This window comes from Schistocerca gregaria, chromosome 2, assembly GCF_023897955.1.
Source record: "Schistocerca gregaria isolate iqSchGreg1 chromosome 2, iqSchGreg1.2, whole genome shotgun sequence".
Taxonomy (NCBI): domain Eukaryota; kingdom Metazoa; phylum Arthropoda; class Insecta; order Orthoptera; family Acrididae; genus Schistocerca; species Schistocerca gregaria.
This window is the reverse complement of record NC_064921.1, coordinates 30,750,681-30,770,194: the sequence shown is the minus strand read 5'-3', so window position 1 is coordinate 30,770,194 and position 19,514 is coordinate 30,750,681. Positions and strand designations below refer to the sequence as shown.

At 40.8% G+C, this 19,514-nt stretch overlaps 1 protein-coding gene across 1 annotated transcript in view; it reads left to right on the top strand.

Moving 5' to 3' along the window:
- The window catches only part of LOC126336261 (Down syndrome cell adhesion molecule-like protein Dscam2), a 103,081-nt gene that overhangs the window by 62,863 nt on the left and 20,704 nt on the right, over positions 1–19,514 (top strand). The window contains exons 6-7 of the mRNA XM_049999757.1: positions 7,033–7,209; positions 18,943–19,223. Of these exons, the coding sequence (XP_049855714.1) occupies positions 7,033–7,209; positions 18,943–19,223 (458 nt within the window). The remainder of the gene's footprint in view (positions 1–7,032; positions 7,210–18,942; positions 19,224–19,514) is intronic.

The window sequence follows — 19,514 nt, the reverse complement described above, 5'->3', positions numbered from 1 at the left end:
TCGTTTTGTGGATCACTTCTACTACCCCTCTTGTAGAAGGGAGTGACCTATGCCTTTTTCCAATAACTAGGCACAGTTTATTGTTTGAGGTATCTTTGATAGATTATAGTTAGAAGAGGGGCTAATTCAACTGCAAATTCTGTATAGAATCGGACAGGGATTCAATCAGGTCCTGGAGCTTTCTTCAGTTTTAATTATTTCACCCGTTTCTCAACACCACTGACACATAGCTCTTTATTCGCACGAAGTAATGGCCGCTATCGACAGGGGATCTCAAGTTGATTCCGTATTTCTAGATTTCCGGAAAGCTTTTGACACCGTTCCTCACAAGCGACTTCTAATCAAGCTGCGGAGCTATGGGGTATCGTCTCAGTTGTGCGACTGGATTCGTGATTTCCTGTCAGGAAGGTTGCAGTTCGTTGTAATAGACGGCAAATCATCGAGTAAAACTGAAGTGATATCAGGTGTTCCCCAGGGAAGCGTCCTGGGACCTCTACTGTTCCTGATCTATATAAATGACCTGGGTGACAATCTGAACAGTTCTCTTAGGTTGTTCGCAGATGATGCTGTAATTTACCGTCTAGTAAGGTCATCCGAAGACCAGTATCAGCTGCAAAGTGATTTAGAAAAGATTGCTGTATGGTGTGTCAGGTGGCAGTTGACGCTAAATAACGAAAAGTGTGAGATGATCCACATGAGTTCGAAAAGAAATCCGTTGGAATTTGATTACTCGATAAATAGTACAATTCTCAAGGCTGTCAATTCAACTAAGTACCTGGGTGTTAAAATTACGAACAACTTCAGTTGGAAGGACCACATAGATAATATTGTCGGGAAGGCGAGCCAAAGGTTGCGTTTCATTGGCAGGACACTTAGAAGATGCAACAAGTCCACTAAAGAGACAGCTTACACTACACTCATTCGTCCTCTGTTAGAATATTGCTGCGCGGTGTGGGATCCTTACCAGGTGGGATTGACGGAGGACATCGAGAGGGTGCAAAGAAGGGCAGCTCGTTTTGTATTATCGCGTTATAGGGGAGAGAGTGTGGCAGATATGATACACGAGTTGGGATGGAAGTCATTACAGCATAGACGTTTTTCGTCGCGGCGAGAGCTTTTTACGAAATTTCAGTCACCAACTTTCTCTTCCGAATGCGAAAATATTTTGTTGAGCCCAACCTACACAGGTAGGAATGATCATCAAAATAAAATAAGAGAAATCAGAGCTCGAACAGAAAGGTTTAGGTGTTCGTTTTTCCCGCTCGCTGTTCGGGAGTGGAATAGTAGAGAGATAGTATGATTGTGGTTCGATGAACCATCTGCCAAGCACTTAAATGTGAATTGCAGAGTAGTCATGTAGATGTAGATGTACTTATTTAATTAACCTTTTCAGTGGTACAATGATTAAATTTGCGCAATTCTCCTGGTTTTTCCTTTGTAAAGGAACATTTGAAAATATTTCAATTTTTGCTTTACTACCCTCAATTTCAATTCTTGTCTGATTCCCTGGGGACTGAATGCAATACTCTAATAAACACTCAGACAAACATAGGCTGTTTATTTTTTTTAAAACAACAATTAACAGGTTTTCTGTTAAAATGTCTGCAAGAAAGAAAATGCTGTGGTGAGCTGTGAAAATATTTGGCTTCATTTTCTTTCTTGCAGTCAGTTTTAATATGATAGCAGGGCACTGAAATCACTAGACAAATTGTTTCTCCCAGACATATACTCCTTACATATCATTCTTCACATAAATTATATTTACAATAATGTGCTGAGGTGATTATTATTATACACTCCTGGAAATTGAAATAAGAACACTGTGAATTCATTGTCCCAGGAAGGGGAAACTTTATTGACACATTCCTGGGGTCAGATACATCACATGATCACGCTGACAGAACCACAGGCACATAGACACAGGCAACAGAGCATGCACAATGTCGGCACTAGTACAGTGTATATCCACCTTTCGCAGCAATGCAGGCTGCTATTCTCCCATGGAAACGATCGTAGAGATGCTGGATGTAGTCCTGTGGAACGGCTTGCCATGCCATTTCCACCTGGCGCCTCAGTTGGACCAGCGTTCGTGCTGGACGTGCAGACCGCGTGAGACGACGCTTCATCCAGTCCCAAACATGCTCAATGGGGGACAGATCCGGAGATCTTGCTGGCCAGGGTAGTTGACTTACACCTTCTAGAGCACGTTGGGTGGCACGGAATACATGCGGATGTGCATTGTCCTGTTGGAACAGCAAGTTCCCTTGCCGGTCTAGGAATGGTAGAACGATGGGTTCGATGACGGTTTGGATGTACCGTGCACTATTCAGTGTCCCCTCGACGATCACCAGAGGTGTACGGCCAGTGTAGGAGATCGCTCCCCACACCATGATGCCGGGAGTTGGCCCTGTGTGCCTCGGTCGTATGCAGTCCTGATTGTGGCGCTCACCTGCACGGCGCCAAACACGCATACGACCATCATTGGCACCAAGGCAGAAGTGACTCTCATCGCTGAAGACGACACGTCTCCATTCGTCCCTCCATTCACGCCTGTCGCAACACCACTGGAGGTGGGCTGCACGATGTTGGGGCGTGAGCGGAAGACAGCCTAACGGTGTGCGGGACCGTAGCCCAGCTTCATGGAGACGGTTGCGAATGGTCCTCGCCGATACCCCAGGAGCAACAGTGTCCCTAATTTGCTGGGAAGTGGCGGTGCGGTCCCCTACGGCACTGTGTAGGATCCTACGGTCTTGGCGTGCATCCGTGCGTCGCTGCGGTCCGGTCCCAGGTCAACGGGCACGTGTACCTTCCGCCGACCACTGGCGACAACATCGATGTACTGTGGAGACCTCACGCCCCACATGTTGAGCAATTCGGCGGTACGTCCACCCGGCCTCCCGCATGCCCACTATACGCCCTCGCTCAAAGTCCGTGAACTGCACATACGGTTCACGTCCACGCTGTCACGGCATGCTACCAGTGTTAAAGACTGCGATGGAGCTCCGTATGCCACGGCAAACTGGCTGACACTGACAGCGGCGGTGCACAAAAGCTGCGCAGCTAGCGCCATTCGACGGCCAACACCGCGATTCCTGGTGTGTCCGCTGTGCCGTGCGTGTGATCATTGCTTGTACAGCCCTCTCGCAGTGTCCGGAGCAAGAATGGTGGGTCTGACACACCGGCGTCAATGTGTTCTTTTTTCCATTTCCAGGAGTGTATTATGGTTAGTATATTGCTGTGAATCTAAATCATCTAATCCTGTAGTTTGTTTTAACAGAAAGCCAGTTTATGATTAGTATATTGCTGGGGACTCTAAATCATGCAAAACCATGTGAAACACTCTCACTGAAGCTATCATTCTCACAGATCCAGCAGCTGGAGAGGGCTCTCCCATGCCCCTTACACCAATGATCACAACTGATTTATCCATCAATTTTAAGTGACTTCAACTCCCAGTCAAGGTTTGTTTGCTATAACAGTAACCAAGGCTCAAGGTCAGAAGTATGGCAGGGAAGGGATGGGTGAGGAGATAGCCAGTACGGGAAGGGGAGGAAACTGACACAGAGTGGGTAATGGAGGAGGTGTACATAAGCGGAAGGGGCACGATGAAGTCAAGGGTGGACAAGCAGATGGGCAGAGAGAGGGAGAGGCAATTGGTGAACAGAGAGGGGGTGCATGAGGAAGAGATGGGAAAAGATAGGGGGAAGAGGAGATGCTCAAAGAGAGGAAAAGAAATAGATTAGTATATCAAATTCCCATACGTACTAAGCAATTTCAAAGCACTGCCAGGTTTGTGAGTTTAATTATACTTATAGGCTTAATCAAATTTCTTCCAGAGCAACAAATGGCATGTCTAACTTATAATACAGTTTCAGTTGGATGCTGCAGTTATAATTGTTGCATGAATATAAAAAAAATCACCTAAGCTGTAATCAACATTAACATTGTAGTACTGGCAGTAATATGTTCACCTTGTTAGACTTCCCACTAATCAGATACTACAATTCAATTCAATTCCATTGACTGATCTTGCCCAGTTTTTAAATGTACTTGTTACAACAATATTACATTGATCAGTTTATACATAGATTCATTGGTATAACATGGTATTCAGTACTAGGGCTATTATGTCAAAATCCTGTAGAATAGCTACAAACAAAAATACAGCAAAAAAAAAATAGCCTTCAGCTCATACATTTCTATCGACACACTGAATTAGTACATTGCTCCTTCATATGTATATAATACTGATGTTGGAGTAGTATTCCCATAACATTTTGGGACCGTAGACTGCAAGGTATTGTAACATGAACGCAGCAAAACAAAAATATGGAAACTGGTTGCATATAATAGTTGTAACTAATAAAAGAAATTACAATATTGAAATTAATGTTGAGTAAACAAACATTTTCAGAGTGTAGTTAACTGCTTCTTGCAGATGATCAAGACTGGCAATATTACTTTTGTTTCTGATATTTCTTGTCCTTTAATGAAAATATAAAGATATGGAAATAAACAAATTACAAGACTATCATATGGCAAGACTAGCATATGGCACAGGAAACCATAGGTCACTCATGACAAAACTGTATGACACGTTAAAAGATTACCAGCTTGCAAAGATTACTTATGGGAATGGCAGACAAACAGTCTTGTCCAAGGCAATGTTGTGACTCCTTTCCTATCCAACCTCTATACCAATGACCAAATAACATCAAATTACTTGAGTCACTTCCTGTACATTGATGATAAGGCTGTCACAGCACAAAGAAAGAGTTTTAAGGAGGTAGTGTGCTGGTGTAAGCAGTTGCCAGGACACCAGTCAGCAAAGATGTAGTGCAGAGATCGATAGTAGGTGCTGGATTAAGTGTCTCTATCAGAAGAGAGGCCAGAGGCAGGTTTGCAAGCAACATGTTACCAGTGCCCTTATGATAGTAAGTATTTAAGCTACCACAGCTGACTGGAGCGTCACACTAAGTCACTGACACACTAACTCACACTCCAGTTTGGCATCTGTCAGTTAACATCGCAGGCTAGGATCGTACATAGTGACCAGTATTGTGCCTCTAGCTAGATTACTGATATTGTTTGCAAGAGAACAGTTATGGATGAGCTTGTACTCTATTACATGGACTCTATTAAAGTTAAGTAGCAGCTATCAGTTCATGTAAGTAAAGAACTGTGTTAATCCATATGTGTGTTTGCATTGTGAAAAGAGAATACTGGCCACACATAACAATATCCTCTCCCTTGCTTCCCTATGGTGCAAGACTACAGTGGTGATGCGGACTACAGGAAGAACAAAATGTTGAATGTGCTCCAAGTATCATGTCAGTATACTATCACAAAAAACACTTAAACCAAAACCCTCAAACACAAAGTCACTGCCATCCACCTTCACTCAAAACAGTCAAATTGAAAGCTGAATATGTACAGATGCAAATGGAAGACTGGACGAAAGATGCTGAAAACCACAGATCAGGCACTGTGCTTCTCCACAGCAAAATGTGGTTGCCCAGAGTAGTAAAGATCTCTAAATGCCAAAAATATCAATGTAAGCTTAAATAAAACATGCCAACTAATAGCTGGTTGCATGAAACTCCCACTGATTGGTAAACTATACAAAGCAGCTAGGCTTACAGTCCAAAATACCTGATGAACTGATCACAACCATACAGAGAAGCTTAAGCATATCTGTGATGAGTGCCACAACATGCCTTGTTTTGGAGCTTCCTGTGAGCCGAAAGACTTAAATCTGACAAGAAATTTGTGAGCAAAGAATTCACTGAGCCTCCAAATGATTACTCCCCACTACAGAAGGTACCCAGTGGTGACAACCTGAGATGGAAGAGGAGGAGCAGCCTGAACCACATCAGAATGAGCATAGCACCAGTGAAGGCAAATCTGATCAAGTGGTGCGTTATGGATGAACATGATGACAGATGTGATTGTGGTGAAGGTGGATCTTCCCTTGTAGAGTTCTCAGTATATGCTTTCCCCCTTTCAGCTGCTTCTTCCTTGCTTAGTACTGGCTTGCTGCCTTAGCTTATAGTTTTCATACTGATACTTCTGTTTTCTGCATAGGCCTGTTCAATTTGACTGTATACAGCATATATTATTCCCTTAGTTATGCGTGATTTCTCCTCTAGCCATTCCTGCTTAGCCATTAAGCATTTTCTGTCAGTCTCATTTTTAGATGTCTGTATTCCCTTTTACCTCATTTGCTACATTTTTATATTTCTCTTTTTGTCAATTATATCCAGTGATGAGACAAAGAAATTAGGTATTCACATAATTAAGGAAGTAGACATATGTTAGCATACTTATTATAAATAGTCTGCAGTGGTTGTTTCTGCCTATCTATGTATAAATTGACTTGTTCTGCATTCGTGAAGGCTCTCCTTTGGAATGGATTTTAAAAAACATGCTGTGTGAAAGAATGAATGAATGTGTGAATGGAGAATACAATTTAACTGTGATAGAGACTGTAATTTGGTAGTAAGAAAAGGGGAAAAAGAAAAAAAATAGTAGGAGTACGTGAACTAGGGGGAAGGAATGAACAAGAAAGCCATACAGTTGAATTTTGCACAGAGAAAAGTTTAATAATTGCTAACTCTTGGATTAAAAATTATGAGTGACTGTCATACATTTGGAAGAGTATGGAGACATCAGAAGTTTTCAGATAGACTATTTAATATTAAGAGAGAAAAATTTTAAAATCATATTTTAAACTGCAACACATATCTAGGGGCAGACGTAGACCCTGACCTTACTTATGAATTGCAGAGTAAAACTGAAGAAAGCGCAGAGTTTCAGAGAGTGCATGAGACAATGATTGGATGAAACAGAGGAAATGAATCACTATAATGGCAAATTTAATAATGATGGCTACTTCTGTATTAGAGCAACTCTTTCTATTTACACAGTTTTAATTTAGTCATGTTTCAAACTTCTGTAGAGTCTTCAGAAATAAGGTATGTTGTGACAAACCAAATTATATCTTTTCTTAATTGTTGTCAAATTTACTTTCAGCTACAATTTCACCTGATGCTGCAGAGCGTTCAATATCTGGGGGCAAAATGTTCTATAGTGGTCTTGGGATTATAGGACCAACAGCATCAGCAGTTATAGTTCTTATAGCAGCTGCCACTGGCCTTTTATTGTACCTCAGAAAAAATCAAGAGATGTTGTCGTCAAAGCCATTTGGAGGTATTTTTATCAAACAGCTACATATGAGTATCAGTTAATAATACCTGAGATGAAATTAATCATGTCAGAATGCTTGGTTTTGTGACTCTACCACCTGTATACATTTGCAGTATTATATCCTTCCAACTTGTGAAACAAACTAAACATTCTTTTCATAATTACAAAACCAAGAAATTCTCTCTTGTATTCTGATTCTTATTCAATGATCCATAGTTTGTAGGTAATGTAATACCTGCTATGTTATTTGTGTTATTGCAGGAATTTCTGTGTAACTTATATACAGTAGATATGTATCCTTGACTGTATCTTTGCAGACTGAAGTGACAAATAAAAATTTGTACCTAGGCCAGGATATGAACCTGGGTTTCCTGCCCACCAGGCAGATGTGCTGACCACTGCACCACCCTGGTGCAGCGACTTTGCACAGTTGCATGGAATACCCTTGCATTCCACACTCCTCAGTCCAAATTCTCATTCACATCTTAACCCGTTTGGTATTCCCCCTAAACTTGAACAGCACGAGAGGTTCTCCAACTGTATTAGAATATACCTCAGCATTGAACAAAATACCAAGTGAGCTGAGGCATGAATGGAAATCTGGACAGAGCAGCAGGCATGCTGGTGTAATCCATGCTGTTGTGCAAAGCCACTGAGCCAGGGTGGAGTAGTAGTTAGCACTCCTACCTAGTGAACAGGACACCAGGATATGAATCATGGCCATGGTACAAATTTTCTTTTGCAGTTTTCGTCTGCATATATACATCAGGAAGGATCCCCCATTTAATTTGTTGCTGAGGTGCTGTTCCACTACAGTTGGGGAGCCTCTGCAGTGCTGTTCAAATTGAGGGACAATAAGAAAGTGTACCAAGGCATGAATGGGAATTTGTGCTGAGGAGGGAGGGATTACAGGGTTGTCCATGCAGTTGTGCAAAGCTGCTGCGCCATGTTAGTGCATCTGCTTAGTGAGCAGGAGACCCAGGTTTGAAACCCAGCCTTGGTACAGATTTTCATTTGCACTTCATTCTGCATTTATACATCATAGACGTTTGAAATGAAAGCTCTCTGGGACCATATAGTATCATTTGATTCAAGCACCTGTGCCTGAGTTTCAGGCAGGTCAAGGAGAATACCAATTGAGCTGAGACATGAATGGGAATTTGGTTTGAGGAGGGAGGAGTGATAGGGTAGTCTGCGGCGTTGTGCAAAGCTACTGTGGCAGGTTGGTTCAGTGGTTAGCACTTATGCGTAGTAAGCAGAAGACCCAAATCTGAAAATTGGCTTTGATGCAAATTTTCATTCATCACTTCAGTCTGTGTGTATACGTAATAGATGTTTTTGAGACTTGAAAAAGGTCTCTCGAGCCATATAGTTTTATTTGATATCTTTGATTGGTCAAATAATATTGTAATTGGTATTGATATTTCAGTGCAATACAAAAACCCACAGCTTTTGTGCAAACCAAAGTCCAACCCAACAGTAAAGGCCACTCATACATCAGTGTAATTTTAGTTCAGTTCTATACATGTTCTATCATTATGCTTCTTATGTCATCCCAGGAGTAAATGATGAGGATGAAGTGGCACTTAAACACAAAAGGGCACTAAGACAAATAACACTTAGTAACCAAAATTTTGATATTACTTAACTTTATAAATTGTGGTGTCCAAATACACAGGAGGGTCACAATACCAGCAAAGTGTTCAAAAAGGCAGCTCAAATACAATCCGTTCATGTGGAGGTCACAAAAGTCTAAGTAAAAGTGACTGATTAGTAGGCCTCTTCAGCTGCAAGTAAGTGACACCAAGACTGAACCAAGACCACCCGTGAGCCGGTCCATGCCTTTCCAGCCCTCCCAATGGGGCGCTGCCTGTGGAAGCTGTCAACACTGGAAGAAAGAGATTGATACAAAGGGCTCTATATGTCCAAATACCCCCACCAGCCACCCCCCCCCCCCCCCCTCTCTTCCACCATCATCATATTCTGCAGCTGAGATCACACCCACACCCTGGCATATGCCCTGAGCTCACCTAGGAACACCATCCCAAATACTTGGACAAAGGGTATGCCCCCATGCCCAGCAGTGACCAGAGTCTTCCTCCCTTGACGATGACTATGGCAATGGCAAGGGCAATGATAGTGGCATAGGTGACAGTGATTCTGAGAGGCCATGGCGGCCCAGTGGAACACTGCTGAGTGGAGTGGTGCACCCTTCTGGTGCTGCAGCAATGTCAACACGGTGGCATTGACATCCTTAGGCTCTCCATCCAACACTGCCAGCACAGGACCAGATGGAGGCAAAGATTGCAGTGGCGATGGGGAAGGGGAGGGGGGGGGGTGCACATCTTCATATTGAGAAGCAATGGCAGAACAACCAAGACCACTAACATGCGACTGATATTTATGGTGGTGTAACACTCCAGAGGGCACCTGTACTAATTACATGGAATACCTAATGATTTTCAACACAATTACCTTCGCCCAGCACTTGCTACCGTGGAAGCATCTGAAAAAGACAAGATTATCAGGCTTAAACTGAGTGTGCCGCTGTGGAATTATAGCCAACCATGATGGGGGATGTAACAGCACTGGTGGTCAGCATTAATTTTGTGGCTGGGAGCAGTATGAGACTACAAACAACAATAGTGATTCCTCTCTAGTGTGAGAAGTGTACAACTTGGACATTTTTTGCTTCAATTTCTGAAGCAGTAGTTCAGCTACACCATTGGATTAGGAGTGAAGCAATGCAGTGGTGATACACTTGATTCCTTTGGCAACACAAAACTGCTGGAGCGCTACTGATGTAAACTGTGGTCCTTTGTCTGAAATGGTCACTTTAGGGAGGCCCTCTATGCTAAAAATGGACTGCAGTATTTTCACTGTGCTAATAATTGTGGTGTAGCACATCAGAACCACAAATGGGATCTTTCTGTAAGCATCAGTGACAAGAAGCCAGCATGGTTCCAGAAGCGGCCCATGTAATCAATATGCACCCTCTGCCGAGGGAGGCTAGTCTGGGATAAGACAAAAAAATTTTGTCAGGAAGAAGCGAGGTGCTCCATTCAAACCATACACTGAGAGGTAAATTGTTCAATTTGTTGTCCATATCAACCCCTGTGAAGTGGCATTAGGCAAGCTGCTTATTTCTTGCCATGCCCCAATGGCTTTGATATAGGAGGCCAAGAAAGGAACCACTTCATGACATTGGTCATTTGTCTATGTGAAGAAAATAACACAACTTTGAAGTGACAAATTGTATCACAAAGCAAAGTAACAATGATCAGTGGGATTGTTGTTCTGCTGAAATTTGCACAGTCAGCCAGATTGGAATCCACAGCCAATGACTGAGCAATCTGATGATAATTAATAGGATAACCATCCAGAGTTTCACTATCCTGAGCAGCAGTGTGGTAGCAAAATTCTTCAGTAGCATCAAACGCCAAGTCAGTGCTTACTGAGAGGTGTGAAAGAGAATTAGCACTTGAGTATTTTGTATCTGGTCTATACACTGTCTCATATTGATAACTGGCACTGCAGTTTTGTGCTGTACAGGGAGGAACTGGCCCCATCAAGCTAAACAGTGAAACCTCTGGCTTATGACCTGTCATCAAGCAGAACTTCCTGCCATATATGTATTGGTGAAATTTGGTGACTCTGTAGACGATAGCAAGAGTTTCTTTCTCTATTCATGAATAATTACTCTCAGTTTTTTTCAAGAATTTGGATGCAAAATCAATAGGTCTGTCTACAGATCCAATTCTGTGAGAAAGGATAGTGCCAATTTCATATGACAAAGCAAAAATAGCAAGAATCACTGGCCTTGCAGGATCAAACTGCACAAAACAATAGTCACTAAAGCAAGGCATCTTTTGAGTTTCTGAAATACAATTTCATGATCAGGAGACCACACAAATGGAACATTCTTTCTGCAAAGGTGATGCAACAAATGGCTCTGAGCACTATGCGACTTAACATCTGTGGTCATCAGTCACCTAGAACTTAGAACTAATTAAACCTAACTAACCTAAGGACATCACACGCATCCATGCCCGAGGTAGGATTCGAACCTGGGACCGTAGCAGTCGCACGGTTCCAGACTGAGCGCCTAGAACCGCGAGACCACCGCGGCCGGTGGTGATGCAACAGAGTAGCAATCTACACAGCCTGTGGGATGAATCGAATGTAAAATTTTATTTTTTCTAGGGTAGTTTGCACTTCAGTTTCTCCCAAAAAAGTTTGCAATTCAGTTAGGTTGCAAGGAGCTGGCAGATCATGTACAGTAGTCAAGCATGATTGCAAGCGGGTGAACCCTCTGATTGTTAATGACATGTTCTAGATTCACAATTTCAGGTTGAAAGAATGAATACTCTCCTTTATTGCAGTGCAAACCTCCATCTTAGAGCACTTGAAAAAGTTTCCACAAATTTGCTAAATGTTTCTCAGGTGCACATCTAGAAACAAGAATATCATCTAAGTAATTTCCACAAACTGGGACCTAGGTCATTGACTATTCAAAGTATCATTGAAAGATAGCAGGTGTGGAAGCACTGCCATATGGCAAATGTGAAAATTTGAATAACCCCTGATGGTTGTTGATAACAAGAACGTGTTGGAACAGTTCATCAACAGGTAACTGCAAAAGTAAGCATCTCATGAATCAGTTTCTGAATAAAAGTGACTAGCACCCTGTTTGTGCTTTAATTTGTCAGGCATATCAAAGGAAATGAGTCAATCACAATTTATGGATTGACTGTTGACTTAAAGCCAGCACACAAATGTACTTTTCCTGATAACTTCCATATGATGACTAACAGCAATTCCTATTGGCTGGTGAGGTGACACAGTAGTTAGCACACTGGACTCAGATTCGAGAGGATGGTGGTTCAAACTCGCATCCAGCCATTTAGATGTAGGTTTTCTGTGCTTTCCTTAAATCGCTCCAGGCACATGTCAGGATGATTCCTTTCCAAGGGCATGGCCTATTTCCTTCCTCATCCTTGACACAATCTGAGCTTGGGCTCCATCTCTGATGACCTCGATATTGAGAGGGATGTTAAACCCAATCTTCCTTCCTTTTTCCCATTAGCTGGCTGCAGTGGGTGCAATCATTCTACTTTATTGTCAAGCTAATAGTTCCTCAGCAACATGGCGCCTAATTGGATGAGGAACAGGGCAAGCAAAACCAAAGTGTGGCTCAGCATTGCCTTTCATACAGATACAAGCCTCAGAATTGTTAGCCTGCCTAAATCATCTTGAAATAAGCCAATAAATTCCTTAGAACTTTCCAATATTGAGTGACAAGCACAAACAAGTTCACTAATAAAACATTTCTTGTACTTTAAAGTCAAATAACGGAAAAGAATCCATTGTAAAAATATTTTTGCAGTCACATGAACACAACACTATAAATGGAACTGTTTTTGCAATGCTGCAAAAAGTAGTGAGTGGGTTGCACAGACCTAACACCAGAATGTTATTACCATTTTAGGCAGACAACATAGATTGAGACTGGTGTAATAGTCTCTTTATTCAACAAGTAACCATTGTCAAACTGCAAGCAAATTCCACTGTGTCAAAAATTTGTTGTAGTGATGTTGAATGGAAGAAGTGTTTGACATTTTCTGTGATGCATTAGAATGTGACTGGGCTACTGGATAGTCACAACTAGGCCCTGAAGATACTGCATTCACTAAGTGCACTGACTGTTTTTGCACTTCATTCCTTTTCCAGCAAACTGCCTGTAAGTGTACATGTTTCCTAAAATGGAAGCACTTAGTATCGTGAAATGACAGGCTTGGCACATATATATTTTGAAACAAAGGGGACAAGAACTGACACTGCTAGACTGTTTCTGTCAATGCTGCTGGTGTTTACTATATTGCAGTGAGCATGTCTTGGCTGGCTGTAAACAGGCATGCACTGTTTAGAAGTATCTTGCACAGCACAAATCGGTGTGGAATCAAAACTAGCCACTGAAATGTCATGTATGTCCAGATGTTCAATCAAATGAAGCAATTATTTGAGGGTGGGGTTGAGGTACTTTAAAATCTGATGCAAGAATCTGACACATTTTGTCTGATAGCATCTCTAATCATTTCATCACTAAATTACTGACCACACTAACACTTCTAATTACTGTAACAGGTCAACCCTGCAGTACAGCTACCCGTTGCTTATAGGTCTGATTTGCTTGTCATTGGAGGTAAAAAAAAGTTATTCCTAGCTGCAGACACATTGATCTGAGAATCCTAATACTTGTGTAGCACAGCTACCACATTTTTCTAGGTGCACTTTCAGCACACATGGTTGGGAACAGTTTTATAGTGAGATGATAAGTAGGCACACCAAAATGCAAAATCCTCATTGAGCTGAGTACAGTACTCAGTCCATTCCTCCATGTTAATGTCAAATGGCCGAAAAGGTGGCCCAAAGTTGGCACTGGGAGTAGTTATGGCTGGGCTACAGATTGTGGAGTTGGTGGTGATGGTACTGCTGCTGCTTAATATGACAGGATCTGTGTCATAATTTGCATTACGTGTTGCATTTCCTGGATCTGAAACTGGATAACTTGAATTATAGAGGGTTCTTGCACTGTGTATTGCAAATTGCAAGCCATAATTAAATAACAAGAACAAAACACCCTAAAAGAAATTAGCTAAAAGGAACAATGTTAGATGCAGCTTGAAGAAGAAGAGAATTGTAATAAATTCAGCAGTGGAAGTAAGCACAAATACACACAAAGATAAATAACAAATCAGTGCAGACTGTGAGAGCAAGCGAAAAGCAAAAGTGACTGCAAAACAAGCATAAATTTGCTTGAAGAGGCTCTCCCTCCCAGAGAATATGGATTTGCTGCAGCTCACATGGCTTAGGTTTTCAGCCTCTGCAAGTGACCTGGCAGGTAGTGGAGTCAGTGTGGAAGCACTCCACAGAGCTTGTAGACCAACAATAACTCATATAGTTTTCTTTTCTTACATTTCAAAACCTCACTGAAATTTCTTCTTGACAGTGAATTATTACTGTGGAAACTATCAAATCTATTCAGTTGTAAACTATTTTGTTCCAGAACTTCACAGACTACTATGATGGGCAATAAATTAGAATAATAGAGTATAATCAATGAAGTGATTATTCTGCAAAATTGGATTGCAGAAATCTCATGTAAAGTCAGTAAATAAACATTGTGCAAAGGCCTCTTCAAATAGTCTTATGTTTTTACATCCCTTTCCCATTATGTTTTCTTCTTAATGGAATGTGTCACTGGTTAAAAACTTCTTAAAATAAGTGTAATAAATTTTCTGCTAATTATACCAGACACTTAGTTGAGACTTGCTCTGCATCTTTGAGAATTCTATCTCACTGTGGGACTAAAAGAAGAGTGAATGGAGAAAAAGCTAAATGTCTACATCAGTCCTATCTGTGCATTTGATAATTTAATGTTGTTGGCTTGCATACCTGTGTTATTAGTAATATATTAATGAATTTTAGGTTATATTTGTGTATGTGCAACTGATAAATGCAATTTTTGTGTTAACCAACCCATTTTACCTTACTTTAGCAAGGTGTCTTTAGTGGCATTACATATTGTGCTACATTGCTTATTGTTGTGCTGTTCTTATGGTGGACCTATTCTTATTTCTTTACCACTAAGAAATCTTATCAGCAAAGACAGATTAATAAAATTGCATGATCTGAACTGTTTGTACAGCTTGTTCACAATAACTTGACAGTTTTACTGGCGCTGTAAAAAACAGAGAAAATTGGAACTAGTCAAAAGAATTTCATTTGTCTCTGAGTGCTGCCAATGTTAAGCTGCCTCTAATCATGAAGTGTTACTCTACATGTCGAAAGGCACAAAACATATATTATAGTATCAGAAATGCTTCAAACGGCTGATGCTGGCTTCCCCTCACAGTTCCTCTCCCTTCAGCAGTTCTAATGTGAGGGAAGGCACACTTTCTGCCATTCTTGACATCCACCACACAGATTGTCAACTTATCATGTTATCATGGACATGCCGTAGCTTACAAATATAGTAGCATGGAAAATAAATCAAAAGTACTGCATTTAAGTGAGAATTTATATCTGTTTAAGGGCACAGAAGATGTTTTATTAAGGAAAATGGAACACTTGTAACAAAGTGAAAATTAGATTTATCAATTGTGCATTCACAAACAGAACCTAAAAGTGATAACAATATATTAAACAACAGAAAATCTGGGAGTGAATAGCAACAATATGAATTGGGAAAGGTTGCTACTCACCATACAGGAGCACTGAGTGGCAGACAGACACATTTTAAATGTACCTGTCTGTAGTTGGGAGCTCTAATGTTAGGCGCATAATGGTCCCCTTAGGAACATGGTTGCCAAGGAGGGGAAGGAAGCCAATTGTCGACAGAACCATCTGTGGTCCTTTGATGCAGAGCCGACTGGAGAGTCTGAATCAGAGGCTCAGGTGGTTCTGTGACCATGTAGGCTGCAGATTCCTTTGTGCCATCAGGTGGTGGGTATCCAGGTTCCACTTAATAGGTCAGGAGTCCATTACACACACGAAGTGAGTACATGGGTAGTGGGAGCTGTGTGGAAGGGACTGGGTTAGTTTTTAGGTTAGAGGTTTTTTTAGGAAACCACAGAAAGTGTGTCCATCTAAACAGGGGCAGGTAAAACACAGTAAGGTAGTTGTAAAAATGAATGGTATTCTAGTTGTGAATTGTCGTAGCTGTGTTGGGAAAGAACCAGAGCTCTGAGCCTTAATAGAAAGCACAGGAGCTCAAATAGTTATAGGTATGGAAAGCTGGCTAAAGCCAGAAATAAGTTCATCTGAAATTTTTTCAAATGACCTAACAGTGTTAAGAAAGAATAGATTAAATATGGTTTGTGGTGGAGTATTTATTGCTGTCAGAAGTAGTCTACCTTGTAGCGAAATTGAATTAGATAGTTCCTGCAAAGTTGTATGGGTAGAGGTTATATACTTGACAATCGGATTAAACTTTTTTTTTACACACACACACACACACACACACACACACACACACACACACACACACACACACACACACACATGACTCTAAAGATATAGCTGCTGAACAGTTCAAAGAAAACCTGAGTCTCATTTCAAATAGGCACCCCGCTCATAAAATTACAGTCAGTGGCGACTTCAATCTACCCTCAATATGCTGGAAAAACTATATGTTTAAAGCCAGTGGCAGGCATAAAATATCATCTTAAGTTGTACTGACTGCTTTCTCAGAAAGTTATTTTGAATAATTAGTTCATGAGCCAACTCGAAGTGTTAATGGTTGGGAGCATACTTGACCTCTTAGCAACAAATAATCCTGGAAAAATAGGGAGAGTCATGACAAATACAGGAATTAGTGACCACAAGGCAGTTGCTGCTAGGCTGAACACTGTAACACCCACAACCATCAAAAAGAAATGCAATGTACATCTATTTAAAAAAGCTGATAAAAATGCTCTTAATACATTTTTAAGAGACAGTCTCCACTCCTTCTGATCTGATCATGCAAGTGTAGAAAAGATGTAGAATGATTTCAAAGGGATAGTATCAATGGAAATTGAGAGATATATACGCCATAAATTAATAATTGATGGTACTGATCCCCCATGGTACACAAAATGGGTCAGATTGCTGTTGCACAAGCAACGAAAAACGCATGTCCAATGTAAAACAACGCAAAATCCCCAAGATTGGCAAAATATTGCAGAAGTTTGAAATATAGCATGTACTTCAATGCAAGATGCTTTTAATAATTTCCACAAGAAAACTTTATCTTGGAAGCTGGCAGAAATCCCAAAGAGATCCTGCTCATACATAAAAGACACCAGTGGCAAGACACGGTCAATACCATCACTGTGGAATAACACCAGTGAAGTCAGTGATGACAGTGCCACTAAGGCAGTGTTATTAAACAAGGTTTTCCGAAACTCCTTCACCAAAGAAGACAAAGTAAATATTCCTGAATTCCAATCAAGAACAATTGCGAAGATGAGAAATATAGATGTTAATATCCTCGGTGTAGCAAAGCAGCTTAAATCACTTTATAAAGGCAAGGCTCCCAGTCCAGATTTTATATCAGTCAGGTTCCTTTCAGGGTATGCTGGTGCAATAGCTCCATATTTAACAATTATATACAACTGCTTGCTCACAGAAAGTTCTGTACCCAAAGACCTGAAAATTGCTCAAGTCACACCAACACCCAAAAAGGGAAGTAGGAGTAATCTGTTGAATTACAGAGCCATGTTACTAACGTCGATTTGCAGTGGGGTTTTGGAACATATACTGTGTTTGAATATTATGAAGTACCTCAAAGAAAACAATTTATTGACACATTAGTTAGCATGGATTCAGGAAACATCATTCTTGTGAAATACAACTAGCTCTTTATACTCACGAAGTAATGAGTACTATCAACAGGTGATGTCAAATTGATTCCATGTTTTTAGATTTCCAGAAGGCTTTTGGTACCATTCCTCACAAGCATCTTCTGACCAAACTGCGTGCCTATGGAATATCGCCTCATTTGTGCGACTAGATTCACAATTTCCTGGCAGAAAGGTCACAGTTCGTAGTAATAGATGGAAAGTCATTGAGTAAAACAGAAGTAATATCCAATGTTCCCCAAATAAGTGTTATAGGCCCTCTATTGTTCCTGATCTATATTAACAACATAGGAGACAATCTGAGTAGCCCTATTAGATTATTTGCAGATGATGCTGTAATATACCATCTTGTAAAGTCATCAGATGACCAAAATCAATTGCAAAATTATATAGATAAGATATCGGTGTGGTACAAAAAGTGGCAGTTGACACTGACATAGACAATGTTGTGGGTAGAGCAAACCAAAGACTGTGGTGATTCATTGGCAGAACACTTAGAAAGTGCAACACATCTACTAAAGAGACTGCTTACACCACACTTGTCCGCCCTATTCTGGAGTACTGCTGTGTAGTGTGTGATCTACATCACGTGGGACTGATGGACAACACTGAAAACGTTCAAAGAAGGGCACCTCGTTTTGCATTATTGCAAAATAGGGGAGAATAGGGGAGAGTTGGACTGGCAATCATTAAAAAAAGGCATTTTTGCCTGGAACTTCTCATAAAATTTGAATCACCAGTTTTCTCCCCCAATTGTGAAAACATTCTGTTGCCACCTACCTATGTAGGGAGAAGTGATTATCAGTATAAAATAAGAGACATCAGGGCTTACACAGAAAAATTTAAGTGCTCATTTTTCCCGCGTGCCGTTTGAAAGTGGAATGTTAGAGACAGCTTGAAGGTGGTTCATTCACTTAATCATGAATAGCAGAGTAATTACATAGCTGTAGATGTGGATGTGGATCTAGATGTAGATGCCCCTAAATCCCTTCTCCATGTGCTGAGCTGCAATCTGTTCTAATTCATATTCTTCTATATAAATATGTTGATATTTTCTTGTTAGCGGGTAATAAATGTCATGATGTCATAAGGTGTTGTATGAAATTTTATACAGTTAACCATAAAACATAGTTCATACCATTATTTCAAAATTAAAGAAAAATGGCAACTAGAAAACAAACATATTAAGAGCAATTATTTTTATTGTAATCATTGAAATAAGCATAATCAAAGTACAACTGCACAATCTTTTGCATACCAGTGAGAAAAATATGTCTTTGATGTGTTTTTTTGTAGGAACAGATTCACAGAAATTACATTTCATGTCTTCCAGATAAGCCATTGGAGAAGGATTCAACGCCAGGAGCAGATAAGAAGACTGTTGCACCCATTTATGACAGTGATGATGGTCTGGTGGCACTAAGTCCAACACCACAGGAGTCTGTGTATCTGCCTACACCAGTGAGAGTTTCACCTGCCCACAGGAAAGGCATAAGCCCCTATGCAACATTTCGAGTTCCTTTAGAAGTATCAATGAAAAATGCTGAAAATATTGAGTCATATGTGTCACCTGGACCTGTTCAGTACCCTGGGAACATTAAGATCTCAGAAATGGCAAGTATAGTTTTGGATGGGGGGAAATGAATGCATTCTTTGTGAGTTTTTGTGGTATATTTAGTCATCATTTATTGAAGTAGCTGTCATGTTTCTGTCTGATAGTAATGTAATGTTCTATCAGTTTGTGGATCCCTTACAACCTGGGGTCTGAGGGACTTACACCTCTTTTCCACATTTTCCTTATTGCTCTTTTGTCCTTGACGAAGGAAGATGAAAGTTCCAAAAGCCTGATAGAACCTGCATGGGCGTCTAATTGGAGAAGCAGGAGGGGGCACATCAGTTCACATT